Below are 21,050 nucleotides of genomic sequence, written 5' to 3' on the forward strand. Positions count from 1 at the left end.
TCCTATGCCAGCTCAGTTCATCTAGAAAAGGATGCTGTTCTCCATTATGGTGAAATACTAAAACAAGTTATAGCTTCAAGTTCTGGAAAATTATCATAAATCAAGCCAATTCCTTTCTCATTTTACCTACAGTAAGTGGGACAAAATTATTACCTATGACCACCAATCCATAGATAATGTCAAAATATTTCCTTAGAGAAATATGCAATTTTTTGAGTCATTTAAAAGATTAATGTGTATATAAAGTTTTCATTAGTATAACAAACACTTCATGTGTGTATTTTTGTTTTGTGCCCTGGTATTAAAATATCTAGTTTTGTACTTAGGACGACATTTTAGCCTGTAAGTAAAAGAAGAATGGAAAGAGATGATCCCATAATTCAATAATAATGGGGGTATGCTTAAGAGAATAAACAGGTAGGGAAGTAAAAGAAGAGTAGGCTTTAAAAAAAAGAGAAAGGCAAAAATAGATGAAACAGGCAAATTAAACCTAATCAATTTTTAGGGGAGTGTTAGTAAAGGCTACAAAATGTCAATTAGTACTTTGGCTATCATCCACAGTTAAGATAAGAAAACATCTACTATGTGCCATGCCCATTAATAGAAAGTGGAAAGGCAAATACAATTAAGTCAAGAACATTTTATTTACAATCACATGCTATTACAGGAGACAGAAGACAAATAGACAAATAAACAAAAATAATGTGGTCCCACAAAAATAATGTGGAAGAGGGTGTTCAGAGAAAGTCTTAGAAAGTGAATTACAAATTCACCAGGTAGATAAGACAGGAAATGACACAAGGCAGAGAAACAGCACTGAAAGAGCACAGTAGTATTGAAAATAGAATGCTGAAAGAACTACATGCAATTTGACATGATAGCATGAGAATGTGTACTTTGGAGAGTAGAAAGTAATAAATTTAAGGAGGAATGAAAGATACAGTCTATATGGTCTTGTGTTCAATGCCAAAGAGTTTTGTAGAAAATGTTACTTTTTTAAAAAATTCAAATTCCTTCATATAAAAATAAGAACATAAGCAAGTTATTAAACCTAATTTGTTCATTTTTAAGATAGGAAATTATATCAATTTAAGTGTTTGTGGATTAAATGAAGTAGCTCTCATAACATCTGGCAGCAGAGTAACATATTTGTTAGGTCTCTTCTCTCCTTTACCCAAGACAGCAATGGGGCAACACTGAAGCAGTTTAAACATTCAATAAAGTTTTCGAATATTTAGTATGTGCACTTCCCTTAGCCTTAAAGCCTTTAGTATTGAAGGATAAACCGACAAATAAATGGACAAATATATTAGAATAGGGTAACAATGAAGACAAATAACAGTTTTTAAAGAGGTGAAAAGTTAATGTGGCAAGTATGAACAACTTTTTTTTAGCAATTTAGGTTTGAAGACAAAAGGAACAGAATTGTAGATGGAGGAATGGAAATCAATGAAAGAAGAGTTTTGTTGTTATTCTGGGAGGAAAAAACTTAAATGTGTCTATCAGCTAAAATGGTCCTTTCAAAGGGATTCTGAAGGTAACAGACATTAATATAGTAAGGTTAAAATAAGAAACCTGTTAAAATCTTTGTATCTAAAAGGATTATTTTTTTGAGTTGGGGTCTCACTCTGTCCACCAACCTGGAGTACAATGGCACAATCACGGATCTATGCAGCCACAACCTCCTGGGCTCAGGCAACCCTTCTGCCTCAGCCTCCCCAGTAGTGGAATTACAGGTGTATGTCACCATGCCAGGCTAATTTTCTGATTTTTTTTTTTTTTTTTTTTGTAGAGACAAGATCTTTCTCCCCAGGGCTGGTCTCATTAAACTCCTGGGTTCAAGCAATCCTTCTGCCTCAGCCTCCCAAAGTACTAGGATTACAGGCATGAACCACTGCACCTGGTTTAAAAGGATTCTATTTTAAGTGAGATACCTAAGGTTCTCATCAAGGTAAAAATGGTTTTCACCTACACCGTAATTAGCTTAAAGTTTGAATGAAGATCAAGTCAAGGTTTCAAGCAGACTCCTCATTGCTGATCTACATTTATAACCACCCCTAGATACCTGAAACGTGAGAACACAGGATATTTGTGGATAGCTATTTACCTTGACTTATTGGCTAAATTAAGATACCTGGTTGCCTTAGATTTGTTCAAATTTAAGGAATAGTGAAATATTCTTTAAAAATAATATGGTAACACCGCTTCTTAAAGATAAAAAAGGAATAAAGAATATCTAAATGCATGGTATAAATGAAAGAAAAAAATAAAGAAAGCTGGACCCATAGGACATAGACTATTTTTTTCTTTCTGGATTTAACACCAATTTGTGTGATCTCAGAACAAAGATCTCTTGCTTTGGTCTCCCTCTCTTTAAAATGAGAATGGAGGCCTAAAATGTGTCAACATTTCATTCCAAATCTGAATTTCAATTATTCAACAACTATTTTGCTCTCAGACATTTTTCTAAATTTTTTTAAAACTTTTAATTTTTTATTTTAAAGATGTGGGGTGCAATTCAGGGTTAGGTATACAAATGTTCATTATGCAGATACTCTTGTTGATGAGGTTTATTAAGATACCTTTCAAGACATTGTTTTTGAACAGCTTAAACTTAAACAGTTTAAACAGAGCTAATATCCCAAAAGACTTTCTGAAATTTGATCACTATTGAGGCATAAGAAACTGACTTTAGTAGAAAATTATTAAATACTATTATATTAGTTGATATTTCAAATGTAAACACATATATACTAATAGATAACATTAAATGATCACTCGACAACATCACTCTAATTGGAGGAAACAGTTTAAGTAGTGGTTAAAGGCACAGATTCTAGTTTAAGGTTGACTTCTGTTTGATTAATGGCCCTGACATTTGGTCACTCTATAACACATTTAATCATCAGTTTCCTCACCTGAAAATGAAGATAATAGGAATCAGAATATCTGGATCATGTTAATGATACTCCCTGAAAGTGGGATGGCTATACATGGCAGCCCTAGTTGTAAGGTTATCATGAAGATTAAATGAAGTGCTTCATATAAATTACTTAACACTGCAGTTAACACCTGATATACACTTAATATATGGTGACATTTTATGCATTTTATGTAACAATGTATATGTTTTATACATTTTCCTCTCACTAAATAATTATTTATTCAATGTCTTAATATAGGAATTATAGGTCACATACTGTGGTATTAAACGTCTTTGTCACTTTTAACTGCTAAGTTTAATAGTCAAAGACCAACTGTAAGAGCATAGTTATTAAAAAAATATAATTTAAGTATATTACCTATGCCAGATATTTAACATCATGAATTTACTATGAACCTTAGCATTACATATCAGTTAAAGTGACACTGAACAAATAAGAATCCTTAGCACAGCCGGGCTCGGTGGCTCAGCCTGTAATCCTGCACCTTTGGGAGGCTGAGGTGAGTGGATTGCCTGAGCCCGCGGGTTCGAGACCCGCCTGGGCAGCAAGACCTCATCTCTACAATAAATCAAAAAATCAGCCGGGCATGGTAGCGCATGCCTGTAATTCGGGCTACTCGGAAGGCTGAGGCGGAAGGATCGCAGGAGCCCAGCAGGTCGAGGCTACGGTGGCCAGGAGTGGCCACTGCACTCCAGTCTGGGCGACAGAGTGAGACTCCAACTCAAAAAAAAAAAAAAAAGAATCCTTAGCACATCTTTTTGTATAATGATAGGCAAAAATTCTGATAGAAGAAAAAGATACAAATAAAATATATCAATACTTTTTTTCTATTTATACACTGTAAAATATTTCAATTAATCACTTTAAAAATAGGCTAGCTAGAATAAAAGAGTTGTCTTTTCTCCAACCCATATGCAAATCTAAATTTCTTTCCAACCATTTCACCTCCAAGGCCTCCTTTTGTATGGCACACTATTCTTTTCTAACTTCTGAATTTCTGTTAGTTTGTTGTTGGCGGGGTAAGGTCGGAAATAATACGGACTTTCTATTGAAATCTGCTTTCCCCCCTCAATGAGAGGAAGCAAAGGCATGAATATGACACCCTCATAATGATTTAGCTAGGGCTTAATGAAATTTTCATCACAACCTGCTGTTCATTTTAATGGCCTTTGAAAAACAATAGAAAAAATAGCTTGAGGGAAGAAAAGATTTTTTTCTGTGGCATATATTTGTGAGCTAAACATTTAGTTTCATTTACTCTATCTCTGCTCCCTTCATCTTCGTGTTCCTTTTCTTATCACAGAGCTATAGCAATATTTTATAACTTTCAGGTATACATTTTATAATTATTTTGTTAAATTTACTCCTAAGTATTTTATAGTACATCACAGAGCTTTAGATTATTTGTTTGTGCTGTACCATAGTGTCACTGTCCTGATGCTTAGATGTTGTAAGGTTTTAATGACCATTCTCAGGTCAAACAATACCCTTAGATTAATAAAATCTTTTAAAGTCAATGTAACTTTCCAGTTGCTGAAATTCTTTTACACATCTCCCTATATATATTTTCCCATTTTTCTCTTTGCAATAACATAGAAAATTCTTCAGCATTCTATTATTTTCCATGATAGTGTTATGTCTTATTACTACATTATTATTATTATTATTATTATTATTATTGGTGACTAAGATCATCACTTTACTTAAATATATAAATTACTCCTTGATACATCTCTTAATCATTGCATTTATTATATGAACAGTCTTGTCATGGCAAATTACCATTAAGAGTCTATTTACAGTTCTGTATACACAAAGCACATATTGAGGAATCTTGTGTATGTAAACATAAATGCACATTAGTGGTTCTTTATTCATACAGAAATTACCTTTTTGAAACTTGGACTTTTAGATGCTTGCTTTCTTCAATTTACATTCCAGTCTTCTGTAAATACTATCTCTGTATTTTCTTTATATCTTTGTATTATTTACTAATAGTTCAGTCCTCAACTGAGCTTTTAATATACTTCTTGAGGGGAAAGTACAAAAGAGTACATTGTTGTGGAAAATTCAATAATGAAAACAATCTAATGTCCTTGTGCAACAGTGAGGTTTCTTTGTGTCTATCCCTTTCTGCTATGATGTACGATCTCTTCTTTTTCACCTGAGTAGCTGCTACTAGATATTACACTTTCCTCCTAATTCCCAATACTTCTTAATATCTCCTGCTAAGCTGATTAGGGGGTACTATCTCCTGCCTTTTTTTCTTTTGGGATTTATTAACCAGCCTTTGGTCTCATATACACTTCCAAATTAAGAGCATATGCATCCACTTAGAAGCCAACATGATACATTGGGGGAATACCCAGGTCATATACCAAACTGTCATGGAGAACATCATCTAAAGATAAACCCCCAAAGCTACAAATAATACAATGCGTACTACCACAAAGCTGGTTCTTCTAAGCCCTTATCTCTGGATTCTGAAGGTATCACAAACAAAAATAAAATTAACATGTGAGGGCTTCTAGGAAGCCAGCATTACCTTACTACCCTGTTATCCACATTAGAGAAAGACATTACATAAAATAAAATCTATAAACAAACATATTTCTTGAACATAAATGTGAAAATCCTGAATAAAATAGTAGCAAATTTAATCCAACAATACATAATAAGAACTAAAAACCATAACCCAGTATGATTTATTTTAAGTTTGCAAGTCTGGTTCAACATTTGAAAATCACATCAAAAGTCCAAGAAAGAAAAATTATACATCATATTATTTAATGTAGAAAAAATATTTGGCAAATTCTAACAATCATTCATGACAAAAACTCTCAGTAAAGTAGGAAGTCAGGCACAGTGGCTCACGCCTGTAATCCCAGAACTTTGGGAGGTAGAGGTGAGAGAAGTGCCTGAGTCTAGGAGTTCAAGACCAGTCTTGGCTACTTGGCAAGATAACATCTCTACAAAAAAATCAAAAAATTAGCTGGGTGTGGTGGCACATTCCTATAGTTCCAGCTACTTGGAAGGCTAAGGTAGAAGGATTGCCCAAGCCCAGCAGGTCAAGGCTGCGGCTGCAGTAGACATGAGCACGCCACTGCACTCCAGCCTGGGTGACAGGGTGACAGAGACCAAAAAAACCACCAAAAAACAGACAAACAAAAATCCTCTCAGCAAACTAGGAATAGAGGGAGACCTCCTCAACTTGGTAAAAAAAAATAAAAATAAAAAAATCTACAAAAATCTTACAGCCAACATCATATGCAATGCTGAAAAGTAGATGTTTCCCCTACAATCAAGAACAAGACAAGGCTGCCCCTTTCTTATCACTCTCATTCAACATTGTACTGAAAGTCCTAACTAATGAAAGATACACATTTTGGGAAGGAAGAAATAACACTGTCTTTGTGTGCAGATGACATGATTGTCTCAGTAGAAATTTTCAAAACTATTAAAGCTAATCGTGAGTACCTAAAAACACAATATGATTTATATTTATACTTACATCTTTATATCAAAAATAAATACTAGATATAAATGTAACAAAATATGTACAAGATCTAAATGCAGAAAATTATAAAACTCAAAAGAAATTAAAGAAGATTTTAATAAATGAATTTTGTGCTCATAGATAGGAAAATTCAATATGTTTAGGATTTCAATTTTTCCCAACTTGATCTACAGATACAATGCAATCCCAATCAAATCCAAGAAAGTTAATTTGTTGATATGAACAAGCTGATTCTAAAGTTTACAGGAAAAGGCAACATACCCAGGATACCAACACAATATTGATGAGCAAGAAGAAAGTTGAAGGACTGACACTACCCAACTTCAAGACATATTATCAAGATATCATAATAGCCAGGCTCGGTGGCTCAGCCTGTAATCCCGTGCCTTTGGGAGGCTGAGGTGAGTGGATTGCCTGAGCCCGCGGGTTTGAGACCGGCCTGGGCAACGAGACCTCATCTCTACAATAAATCAAAAAATCAGCCAGGCGTGGTAGTGCGTGCCTGTAATTCTGACTACTCAGAAGGCTGAGGCAGAAGGAATGCCGGAGCCCAGCAGGTCGAGGCTGCGGTGGACGGGAGCGGCCACTACACTCCAGTCTGGGCGACAGAGTGAGACTCCAACTCAAAAAAAATAAATAAATAAATAAATAAAATAATAATAATAATAATAATCAAGACATTATAGTATTGGCAAAAGAACAGACCAACTGATCAACGGAACAGAATACAGAAGGTAGAAATAGAACCACACAAATACAATCAACTGATCTCTAGCAAAGGAGCAAAGGCAATTCAATGAAGAATGGTCTTTCCAGCAAATGGTGCTAGAGTAACTGGACATTTAGATGCAAAAAAAAAAAAAGAATCTAGACACAGAACATACACATTTTACAAAAATTAAATTAAGAGGAATTATAGACCTAAACCGTTAAATGTAAACTATAATACTTGAAGCAGATAACCTATGAGAAAATCTAAGTGATTGTGGGTTGGACAATGAGCATTTATATACATTTAAAGTGCAATCCATGCAAAAATTAGTAAGTTGAACTTCATTACATTTAAAACTTTTATTCTGCAAAAGAAAATATTAAGGCAATGCAAACACAAGTCACAGACTGGGAGAAAATATTTGCAAAACACATTTCTGATAGGACTTGTACACAAAATATGCAAGGCATTCTTAAAACTCAATGATAAGAAAATGACTCAATTGATAAATGGACAAAATATCTAACAGACAACTCATTGAAGAAAATATACAGATGGCAAATAAGCATATAAAAGGATTTTGAACAATACTTATCATTAGGGAATTGTAAATTAATCCATGAGATACCACAGCATACCTATTTTAAGGAATAAAGTCCAAAAACCTGACAATATCAAATGCTGATGAGAATGTGAGCAACAGGAACACATTCATTCCTGGGAGGAATGCAAAATCTTATAGTTACTCTGGAAGACAGTTTGGCAGTTTTTTTTACAAAGCTAAACATAATCTTTCCATACATTCAGCAATCATATTCCTAGGTATTCACTCAGTTGATCTGAAAACTTACATCTACACAAATACCTGCTCATGAGTATTGGTAGATGCTTTATTCATAATAACCAAAAACCAGAAACACAAATATGTTCTTTGATAGGCAAATGAATAAACAAACTGTAGTACTTTCATACGATGCAGTATTATTCACTAATTTTTTTAAATGAGCTAACACGCCATAAACAGACCTGGAAGAACCTTAATGTGCATTAATGAGTGGAAGAAGCAGTCTGAAAAGGCTATATGGTGTGTGATTCCAATTATATGATATTCTAGGAAAGGCAAAACTAAAGATAATAAAAAGATCAGTAGCTGCCTGAGATTCTGGGGAAAAAGGAAGGGGTGAATATGTGAAGCACAAGGGATGTTTTAGGGTGATGAAAACTATTTTGCATGATATTGTAATAATAAATACTGAAAACGTACATTTGTCAAAACACAAAGAAATGTACAACACAATGCATAAAACTTATAAGCAATTAAAAAAATCCTTTAGGAATTTGAGGGCTATCAAGAAAGAATACAGAAAGAATCTAACAATACTATAAATATATAAAACAACTCACAGAATAGGATGAGGGAAAAGTTACCTTAGTAACTTTGGAAATGAACGGAATCTATAAAGTTAAAAGCAAAGGAACCTGCACATAAGCACTGTACTCTACCTGATAATGGTATTTCCTAGGTAAAACCAGTTAACAACTCTAATACTGTATACTGGAATTGAATAATTAATGGAAATGGATGGTGGATGATGGGAGTCAAACTTCTCACAGGTTGGGTGGGAATGTATAGATCAACAAGGAATGAAGTCAGAATAAACCATGCAGAAATGGACATTAGTAAGAACTCATATTTAGCTTAATATAGACACAGGTAGTTAAACATAGAAATATTTATAGATATCTATATACATACACAGGTTAGTATACACGCATATACTTTATTTCTTTGCTCTGCCAGCTAAAGACCTTAAAAGAAATGACGTCTCAGAAGCAAGGAACACACCTAGCATCCTGATCTTGCATCCTAATAGTGTTCTGAAATGGCTGATTCTAGGACTGGAGCAGGAAATACTATACACAATGAGCTTTCATTATCTTATATTGCCAGAAAGTAAAAAGTACTAAGCTAATAATTAAAATAATCACAACCACAATAACAGTGCCATCTGAAAGTGATATTCAAAATATAAAATAAATATCCATGAGTCCATACCGAATTGAATAAATGATTGAAGCCAGGGGCAGTGGCTGATGCCTGTACTCTCAGCACTTTTGTAGGCCAAGGCAAGAGGATTGATTAAACTCACGAGTTCAAGACCAGCCTAGGAAACACAGCAAGACCTTTTCTCTACAATATATATATATATATATAGAGAGAGAGAGAGCCAAGAGTGGTAGTGTGCGTCTGTAGTTCCAGCTACTCGGGAGACTGAGGAGGAAGGATCATTTGAGCACAGGAAGTCAAGGCTGCGATGAGTCAATGCATTCCATCCTGGGTGACAGAGTGAGACTCTGACTCAAAAATTTTAAAAATGAATGAATAAATTAGCAAATAGTAGAGAAGAGACAACTTTCTCATGCAGAAGAATTCCAAATAAACTATGCAGAAATTGCAATTCTAATGGAGGGGGAACATAACTCCCCGCTCCTAAAGTGTGGATTGCCCATAGCACCTTTCTTCTAAAGAGTATGGTGTGGAAAAGAGGCACAGAGCAAATTTACAGTGGACAAAACCTGCAAAACACTACTTCAGCCAAGTGATCAACATCAGTATTCTTAATTATATAGTATGTAATTAATATGAGGTGACAAAAATGGTTTACTTAATGACAGGAGATGTGCTCATACTATAATGTTAAGCAAAACAGAGAATGCAAAATAACTGTAAAGTATAGATGCTCCTTGACTTACTATGGGGTTGTGTCTTAATGCATCTACTGTAATTTGAAAATACCATATGTCAAAAATGCATTTAATACACCTAACCTCCCAAGCAGCATAGCTTAGCCTAGTCTATCTTAAACATGCTCACACTTACATGAGATAACAGTTGGGCAAAATCATCTGGCAGTATGCTGTAGAGTATTGGTTATTTAGCCTCATGATTATGTGGCTGACTGGGAGCTGCCACTGTCAGCATTGCAAGAGAGTATCCTACTGTATATTGCCAGGTGAGAAAAAATCAAAATTTAAATGTGGAAGTACAGTTTTACTGAATGTATATCATTTTTGTAGTCTTAAAGTTGAAAAATCAAAATCAGAATCACTGTAAGTCGGGGGAATGTCTATATAAAGTTAATCATGCAAAAGAAAAAAGAAATACATCATGAAGTTAAGAGTCATATCAAATAGCTATAATTTCGGGTGATTTTTATTTTCTTCTTTTTAATTTTTTTATGTTTTGAAAATAATTATTATAAGAACACACTATTTCTAATATCAGGAAAAACCCTACCATATTCAAAAAGAAAAAAAAGTAAGGTTGTCTGGGTCCTCCTAAAAACCCATTTTTATCTCCATGAGAAAGGGAGGGGACTTAAGATGATAAAATATCAAAAGTCTTTGACTGACAGGATTATCTCTAAAATTCTTACCAATCCTAAGATCATGAGAACTGCCTAAATTTTAACCAAAATTTGGTCCCAACTATGCATCTGGGAGGGACCTAGAAATATTTAATTATCACATGATTGCTAAATAAGCTGGCTAACATACATTTTGTATTGATATAATTTACCTAACAGAATTCTGTTACCTATCCTAACAGAATAGACATGAGCCCAACTCAATTTACCTAACAGAATTCTGTTACCTATCTTAACAGAATAGACATGAGCCCAACTCAGTGCTACACAGTATATAAGTGCAGTATATTTTTGGTGTAAAGTATGTCTTGGTATGCCATATATATATATTTTTTTTTTTTTGCTTGTTTTAAAATTTCCATCTCATCAACAAGGGTACCTGCATAATCAACGTTTGTATACCTAATCCTGAATTGTACCCCACATCTTTACAATTAAAAAAAAAAAAAAAAAAACAGACTGGAATTGGTAGAAGAACAGGCATATAGACCAATGGAACAGGATAGAGATTCTCAACTAACTCATCTTTGCCAAAGCCTCAATCAACAACAACTGGGAGAAGAGAACCTACTCAGTAAATGGTACTGGGAAAACTGGCTGACCATGTGCAGAGGGTCAAAACAAGATCCCTATCTATCACCATACACAAAAATGGATCAAATCAGCTCTAAATGGATCAAAGACCTAAATGTAAAACTTCAAACTATAAAAACCTTAGAAAATACAGGAGACACCCTCATGGAAATTGGAACTGGTAACCAATTCCTGAACAAAGGCCCAAATGTCCATGCCGTAAGAGATAAGATAGACAAATGGTACCTCATCAAACTGAAAGTTTCTGCAAAGCAAAAGAAATCATTAAGAAAGTAGAGAGACAGCCCACAGGCTGGGAAAAAATATTCACCAACATTATATATCTGACAATGGCCTAATACCTAGAATCTACAAGGAACTCAAATGTGCTGAAAAGAAAAAAAAAACAAACAGCCCTATTAAAAAGTGGGCAAAAGATATGAATGAGCATTTCTCAAAAGAAGACATACGAGAGCCAACAGATCATGAAAAAATGCTCAGCCTCACTAATTATCAAAGAAGTGCAAATTAAAACCACACTGAGATACCACCTAACGCAAGTCAGGATGGTCATCATCACTAACTCAAAAAACAACAGATGCTGGAGAGGATGCAGGGAAAAGGGACCACTTCACCATTGGTGGGAGTGTAGAGAAGTACAACCTCTGTGGAAAACAGTGTGGTGACTCCTAAAAGATCTAAAAATCTTGCCTTCCATATGACCCAGCAATCCCCCTTCTGGGAATACCCAGAGGAACTCAAATCACTCTATGAAAAAGGTATCTGCACAGGTATTTGCTGCATTATTCACAATAGCAAAAACACAGAATCAACGGTGCTGCCCATCAAAAGTGGACTGGATAAAAAAAATGTGTTACATATACACAATGGACTATTATGCAGCCATAAAGAAGGATAAAATTATGAACTTTGCAGCAACTTGGATGTACTTAGAGTCTATAATAATGGTTGATACATCACAGAAGCAAAGAACTGAGTACCACATGTTCTCACTCATAAGAAAGGGATTGGCAGTAGTGGGAAACTGTGGAGGGAGGTTGTGGGGGCACTACATCAATAAGCGTACCTGATCTCAAACCAGGTGAAGTGGGAACCAAAGAGAAGCTCAAACTTTACCTGTACAATGACCAAATATATACCTAACTCTGAATTGTGCCCTATATCTTTAAAATAAAAAATTTTTTTAAAGCAAAAAAAAAAAAAAAAAAATGCCATCTGATTGAAACAGGAAGCATTTTCTTGTTTGCAACATAGCACCCATACTTAGGATGGACACAGGTTTAAATAGCAGTAAGAATCTGAAACATAAAGGATGACTGTCAATTATGCATACATTTGTACAGTTTGCATCCGTTCTTTTATTGGTTTGTTTGCTCTAATTTTAAGATTAGTCCATATGCATATCACCTGCAGGCTACTATCAGTAACTATTAAGGAAAGTTAGAAGATGAAATTTTAAAAGAAATACTTCCTGTAAGTTAGACATATGGGAACTAATAGCTAAAGAATCACTAATTTTTAAGTATACAATAGGCTTAACCCTATTAATTTTGAGTATAAAAGAAATAGACCTATCAAGATAGGATAAGATGTATTTATGTACAAAGTTTATAAAATGTAATAAAATTTTCAAATGATCCTTAAAGAAAAAAATAACAGAGATAAACAAACTAGACTGCAGATACTTGGCAAACAGGTGACTATTCTGGGCTCTGCTGCCACATAACAATCTTCAATCTTTTAAGTTTCACTCAACTACAATTTACTCATGTGTGAAAATAACACCAAAACATAGATTAATGATTTTAAAAATTGAGACAAGTGTGCTTAAATGTTTCTGACAAACAAAATACTATCCATCTTCACAGCACTAGGTTTCTATTTTGTCCAACTTAAGAGTATAAATTAAAAAAAAAAATAACAGAACTGGAAGTTACAATCAAACTATTAAAAGCAGGACACAGCAACAACACTTTTCTTTTCCAGCCTTTACCTTCTGGCTCGTTTTTGATGAGCTCTTCCATTTTCCTCTGCTTCAAGGTGTCAACAACATCAGCTAAGCTGCCTTTGCGCCGTTCAGGAGTTCCCAAGGCTGTACTAGACAATGACTCGCCACTTTGTCGCCCACCTTCTTCTGCCTTCTGAGGTGAGGTAGATGAGTTGTGTGGGGCAAATGAAGACATAACTTTATTGCCATCAACTTCCTGGAAGACAAAGCAAGGGGAAGAAGAATTTGTTTAAAACTCAGTAACTTGTTTTTCAATTGTTTATATGGCTGATTCAGCTGAAATGCTAAAGAGAAAAGTGAAATGCCAATTTGCAAGAGTAAAAGAAACAATTTTTTAGAAAGAAAAAATAAACACTACAAGCTAGCCCTAGAGTAAATCAATGATCAATTCACAAAAGAAACCAAAATATGGAGATTCTCTTTCTTCAAATGAGTACAAATGACAACATAGTCTCATACAAAGCCTATACCGATTAGATTTGTTTATTTTTCTGCTTTTGTTAAGTCTCAGATTTTCCTATGAACATTAAATGTAGTCTCATCTGTGTTAAACTGCCTCTTGACTTTGTAATATTTAAACAAATAACATTACGTATACTTTATTTTTATTTTTGATAGCTGCTTCTTCTTGATAGTATTCCTAATTAAAGTTTTATTTCTCCACCTCCCTCTCATGCTTTTAAGAAAGCATCAGTCACACAGGTTATTTTGGTAACAGACAAGATTATTACAAGTTCATTTTTGCATATGCTGAAGACATTTCAGATCTCATTTGTTACCTGCACTGTTTCTGTCAATTCTTTCTTATTCTGCCCTTTAAGCCACACTCATCTATAAAAATAAGTTTCTTGCAGTTTTTGCTTTTTAAAAAGCATGCATGTGTATAGAAATGAATTTATTCTATAATTCCAAAATATCTATGTATTTCTGTATTCTATTGTCATCATTTCCCCCCACAACTTTTAGCACTACTTTGGGAATTTGTACAATATTTTGGGTATTTTTATATTAAAAAACACTAATGATTTTTCAGATATTTTCAGTAGATGTGATATCGAAATGACAAAGAAAAATTAATTTTCCTACTTACATGTTTTCTTTGTCTAGTCTCTTATTTCCATAATCCTTTACTTTCCATAGAACAGAGATCTTAAAAATAAACCGTATCCTGAGATCTCTGAGTCTTACCCTAAGTGTATTTCTTAATCCTACAGCATTAAAAGTTTCTATTAAAATTGTATTTGAGTGTGTCTGTTTAATATTCAGAATAATAGATTATTCCTGTTTACACATTTCTTTTCTACCTATTTAAGACATGTTAATATAGTCTGTTGACTTCAGAAAAGTGATAAACCACTGATTAATATCTAATATTTTTCAGGTTAATGCTAATATTTTTTGACTAGCTTAAAAAGTATTAAAATACTTCATTAAAAACTGTCATTCTAATTTTTAAAATAGATTAAAAATAGACATGTCAAATAAACATAATCTGTTAATATGACTTTTTTAAACAGATAGTGAGTACAAAGACAATAGCTGTATTATAGGCATTAGTTTGTTGGATGGGGCTAAGGCATGTGGGAAAAGCAAAAATAAAAAATGTGCACTAACAGAATCTTCAAAGTATTAATTCCTTAGAATTATAATTCTCAATAAATGCTTAACACCTATTAAAAAGTTATAGAATATGCCTCTGACTATTACTATGCTTTAACAGAATGCTCTATAGACAATTAATCTTATAATATACTTGAATTTAGAAATCAATATGCATAATGGAATAATTACAAGCCCCTGCAGATGAAGTGAAGGTACACTTCTGAAATTATTTATTTAAAATTCATACACACACACACATACATACACACACACACACACACACACACACACACACACACACACACACCTCAAAAGAGCAACAAAAAACTCATTCAGTAAGTTAATTATTAGGAATACTTTTTTCAATGGCCCATAATACACATTAGCATAGTTTAATATGCAAACCAGAATACCAGAATATAGCAATTTCCACATAAGATTTTTATTCTCATTTCTTTCCAGGGTCCAAAGCAGAAACACTCCAATATTGGCTTCATTTTGAACTGTAGTCTTTTCACATTATATGATGACAAACCTTTGAAACAAGAATTCAGCAGCTGCTCTTCATTTATCATAATTGAAAATTATACACATCTTGCTATAGCAAAGAATGTGTACCGTATAGAGGAAACAACACCCAAATCTGTATGCAATCAATACTATTAAAATACAAAAAAAATTTCAATGAAGTATCCTATTTTGCATGTCTCTTACTTTCTATACCTTTCAAAGAGATATGAAGTATTTTTAAAGTTTAACATAGTTCACAAGTATTAAACTCAGTTGCTACAGCAGTATAAAAATTAATTAATTAATTAAACATTATTGCGTTTTCATGCAGGAATATTTATTTTATCACTATTTCACCTGCCTGATTACATTTCAGCCTCTGGCACTGTTAATCCCTTTAACAGCTTTATGTAGTTAACAGCTGTTTCAGTGTGGGACTCCATTGTTCATTTGCATGGTGAATAGCTTGCTTGCTAAGGAGCTCTGGCACAGTCTTCAGTCAAGGAAGTACTATCTTTTTCAGTTTTCTTCCCTGGGATTGCATTTGACATACATAGAGTAATGACTACATTTTTCTCTTCTCTTTGCTGCCAGGTAAAGTCCTGAGAGTCAACTTACATAAGTAAAACTAGTCCAGAACAGCAATATAGTTAATCAAGTTTTCTGAACACTAAGGGCAACTTCAGTACTTAGTAAACAAGCTGGCAGAACTGTGATGTATGACTTCTAAAGTCTAAGGACAAAAGAGGGTTCTATATTTCAAAATAAAGTTGATCATCTTCCTTTGCTATTCTTGAACAAGCTTTATTTAACCCTGCCCCCTGTCACCTTTGCAACATTAAAACATCTTTTAAAAAATGTGTTTCTGTTAATTCATTCTTAAGACAGCATTTTACTGTGAATGCTTTGAGAGAAATATTATTTTAATTTAGATAATGTGGTAATTAAGAAAAATTAACTCATTTGAAAAAAACAAGAGATTATATGGAATAACTAGATATATGATTTTTTTTATTATTCAAATTGCATTTCATTCCAGACTTATGGCCTCAGGGAGTCTATCTTGCTTACTTCTTGGTTTTATAAACTAAAATTAATTCATACAGGGTAAAAGCATATTTAATACTCAGTCTATCAAACTATAATTGATAAAAACAATAGCTAATATTTATTGCACACTTACTTTGTCAGGCACTGTTCAAAGAAAGTACCTTACATGCAATAACTCAATCCTCACGGCAAGCCTAATTATAATTTCCATTTCATAGTTGAAGAAACTGAGGCACACAGCAATTGCCTGGAGTCATTTGACTAAGAAAATTATGAGAGTAGAAAAACAGTCCCAGCCTTTTGAGCTCCAGAGTCCTCATTCTTAACCACAGTGATATTATGTCTCTTTATTTAAAAAAAAAATCTGTATCTACATTTTTCAATAATATGGGTGAACAAGACATTGTCTTCTTCTTAATAATTGTGTATGAAAAGGAGAGGTTTCTACTCCAACAGGTTCAATCCCTTAAGAAATGATATAAATGCACTTAAATTAATTAAGTAAACTACATACCAGAGGTATAAAGCCCTGTCCCTTCCAAATATCGACTTGAACAATTATGATGCTATAAGAAAATGATTGGCAGTAGTGGAAAACTGTCAGAGGAGGCGGGGGGTGGGACTGGCAGTTGAGGGAAACTGCAAGGGGAGGGAGGGACATACCTCATCAACAAGGGTACCTGCATGATCAATATCTGTATACCTGGCCCTGAATTATAACCCATATCTTTATAATAAATAAATAAATTTTAAAAAATAAAAAATAAAACAAATATCAACTTATTTATGTCATATTCCAAAAAATGAACTTTAGGGTTTAAAGAATTATTTAAACCAAATACGCAGATTTTATTTCTAAGCACCCAACCAGAGTAATGGTATTCAGTAGTTCATTTTTTTTTAACTATCTTTATAAAATGTGTGGGTATCTCTAGCACCTTTCTAGTAAAATAAAGTTTTGAACTTAGAAAAAGGTTGGTCTGGAAGATTTAGACTCTCATTAATTAAATTCTCATTAATGGAAGTTCATTAATTTTGGTATTGCATAGAGGAGGCATAAAATGAAGTACAAATACATACAGAAAGTGTTTTGGTGGTCAATAAGTTTTGATATGGTCATATTCTTACTCTAGCAATTGGCCTTCCTACAAATATCACCAGGACAAGGTAAAACAAATCTTCAAAAAATATCTTAAAAGCTACATTATCATTATTTGGTTATTCCTTAAATTTTGTAAAAATAGGATAAAAATATATCTTATTACAAACTTTGAATTTCACTATTTGTAATCTAAATGCTGTCAAATTAAGAGGTACTAAATTTAATTTAATAACGGAAAATATATAATTATAGAGTAAAAAGATTTTTGATTATTTTAAAAGTTTTCTTTCTTAAAATAATTTTTCATAAAATTTGTGCATGAACCTCTAACCACACATACAGCTTTTAGATGACAGATCCCTTGATGATAGCTATAAATGCTGGCCTTCTAAACACATGTGCACATGCATGCACACAGACACACACATGCAATTGTACACACAATTTCACAAAGTTTTAGAGAGCTAATTTTCTATTTTCATAGTTCCAGTTGTGAACCTACTTAATGAAATTCCCTTAGGAACTCTTATGAACTATGAATTCCAGGTTAAGAAAGCTCTGAGCTAAACATATATCTTCCCAGAAAAGACTATAAACTCATCAATATATACAACTAGATTATTTTAAATAACCAGTTATTTGCAAAAAAATCTTAAAGCATTTAGAAAGAGATAAATATGTTAATTATTATTTTAAGAGTAATAAACATATTGAGGAATATATTATGGCAATCATTATTTCCATATTCAGCAATCAGCTCACACAAATATGAAATGCAAGACAGAACTAATTGCTAACATTTATAAATGAATGTTATAATTTTGATGGCAAGTCATATTAGCTTAATTTTCAAATACTAATTTTCCTTAAAGAGGACATAAATATAAGAAAGATACACTGTGGCAAAACCAACACCTTAAAGTACTCAGTAGAGAACACTAAGTTTTCCTTTGGTTAACATGATCAAATTCAGTATTCTGGGAACAGGATCCAATCAGTTCTTAATACCTACAAAACAAAAGTCAGCATTTATAGACAAACCTCTGAAGAGTGTCTGTTATACTGGTGATTATGGATGATTTTAAAGCATCCAATTTAAAGTTTTTCCTGAACTTTTTTTTCTGTAAAAAAGTTGCCAAGTACATAGTTACGTAGTTCAAAAAAAAAAAGAAAGAAAGAAAAAGGAGAGAGGCACTTTTCTTTGGGCTATCTAAAAAGTTCATCTACAGAAGCAGAGTTTATCACAACTGGTCACCCTTCTATTTTGAGAAAACAGCCTATATCTTTGTAAAACTTACAGAGTTGTAAAAGATTAGCAATCCTTATTGCCTAAACAACTACAAGGTACACTAATGAATATTCCAGATTTTAGATGAATGGTTCATAAATCTATCTTGGGATAGAGCCAAGTAAGCAATATATATGCTTTTTTTAAAAGTTCCCCAGGGGATTGCAGTGATCAGATGTTAAACTCGGATACACTGGTCTAATCCAGAATGCTTGCAAGCAACAGTCATAAAAGCCCAAAGTCAGTTTTTGAAGAATGCTTATATTATATGCATTCAATATTCTTTGTGAGATTATTAAAATTCCCTGAAAATTAGTATTCTGAAACGTAAAAACATTTAATCATCACAATATAAAAAATGAGTAGAAATTATAAAATACGCAATAGGTACCTGCATGCCTTTTTTGTTCTATAATCTATGGCAAGTTCTACATTTTGTGCCCTGCTGAGATCTACTTTTTAAAGAATATTGAAGAAACCTTGCAAATTAATTTGCCTCTTTAATGCAAACACACACCACCCTTGGGGCACATCTAATATTCTAAACAGTGACAGTCCTCATCAAGTTTAGGTAAAAGATTATCATTTTATAAAAATGGATCCATTATATTTCAAATATAGGATTTAGTCCATATTTCAAACATCCTCTATGTATTTTGGGACAGTGCAAACAGAAGTGAGAGCTGTTGGATGTTCTTTTTTTTTTTTTTTTTTTTCAAAGCCTAAAAATAGAGACTCTTAAAGATTGCTATTCAACAGGATGGATATTCAGCAGAAGTCTAACTTGGTTTGCATTTCTTTGCCAAGCATTGAGATGAAATTTTAGCTTAGGTTTATATTTAAATTCAGAAAACTAAATAAACATTTAAAAGTGCGTTCTTTACAAAAATGCATTCAAAAGGTACTAAGTAACAATAAAGAACAATAGCTAGCTTAGTGTTAGGTGATTTGTATAAATATGATTCTCAAACAGTGGTCCTTGAATCAATATCATTGGCATCACCTCAGAACACTTTATACATTTTCTCAGGCCTCACCCTAGACTTGAATCAGAAATTCAGGAGGCAGAGCCCAACAATATCTGATCTAACAAGCCTTTCAGGTGAGACTGATGCACAGTAAAGTTTGAGAACCACTATTAAAGAAAAAACTGCTAAGAGTTAGAAAAGGAGAGAGAAGGAAAGAAGGAAAATATTGAAAGCTGCAGTGGGGAAGAAAGACATCATTAAAGTGATTGGACTTAAGTGATCTGAGAGAAGAGAGAATAGGTAATATATTCAGGGGAGAAGAGGAAGGGTTGGGTGAATGAAAGAGAGTCAACAAACATGCAGAAGTAAAAATAAAGCCAGCACATGTTGGAGAAAAATCACTTGGACTGAATTTTTTAACAGTCATTTTGCATTTGTTGAAACTGGCTTTTTTGTTGGATGATTTCTTACTAACTATATAGATTAGTAATCTAAGATTTATATCAAAATTGCATAATGCAAATAGATTGTTTTTTAGAATCAAAAATTTGGTTAGAACTTATTAATATTTTGATCTCATTTATAACATAAAATAAGAAATATATATTTATTTTTACATTACTAGCATATTTGCCATTTAATTTGATTCCAGTGAACAAAACTGAAAGTTTAGGGTAAATTTTCTGATTATCAGTAACAGCTGGTATAAAGTGGACAAACAGTATAGAAAATATCTTCATTTGCATGTAGATGCTATATGGACAGAAGCGTCTAATGGTTGTTTTATTCAAATACCGTACCTTCAGAATCACATTTGCTAAGAATCTTAGAAATGCTGCACTCAAGAATAAAATGTATGTTTCCACGTGCTCTCAAAATCACTTAATAAGCAAAAGTGGCATTTAGAGAATTGTGAATATATTAACTAATAGGACCTGTAAAAACAAAGAATATTTTGTGCTGTGACAGCCTCATTATCCTCCTGCTGACGATTTGTGCACTATGTCTTACTTATATTTAAACACCCAGCAAATACACTTTAAGACATTTGATGATCTTTTCCCTGAGGGGTCAAAGGTCAACAATAAGATGTCTAAACAAAAACTAGACAACACATCAAAAGTTTCCATTTAACATTGATCATTTACAATAAAATTAATATTTACTATAACTAACTATATTATATATACTAAATCTATCACTTTCCAAAGACGTCTCTAGAACATACTTATTGTAATTGTTAGTAAATTTGACTAAATGCCTATGCACTTTATGAATCTGAAGGAAGAAATGAGACATGAGATATATATATATATATATATATAT

The 21,050-nt window shown here is 33.1% G+C and overlaps 1 protein-coding gene across 1 annotated transcript in view; it reads right to left on the reverse strand.

Moving 5' to 3' along the window:
• The window catches only part of LOC103255960 (transcription factor SOX-5-like), a gene marked incomplete at its 3' end in the record, with an annotated part of 191,995 nt that overhangs the window by 75,181 nt on the left and 95,764 nt on the right, over nt 1–21,050 (reverse strand). Inside the window, exon 4 of the mRNA XM_021710374.1 lies at nt 13,190–13,400. Coding sequence (XP_021566049.1) covers nt 13,190–13,400 — 211 coding nt within the window. The remainder of the gene's footprint in view (nt 1–13,189; nt 13,401–21,050) is intronic.

This window comes from Carlito syrichta, unplaced genomic scaffold (genome assembly GCF_000164805.1).
Source record: "Carlito syrichta isolate Samal-C Ts95f unplaced genomic scaffold, Tarsius_syrichta-2.0.1 Scaffold288767, whole genome shotgun sequence".
Classification (NCBI taxonomy): domain Eukaryota; kingdom Metazoa; phylum Chordata; class Mammalia; order Primates; family Tarsiidae; genus Carlito; species Carlito syrichta.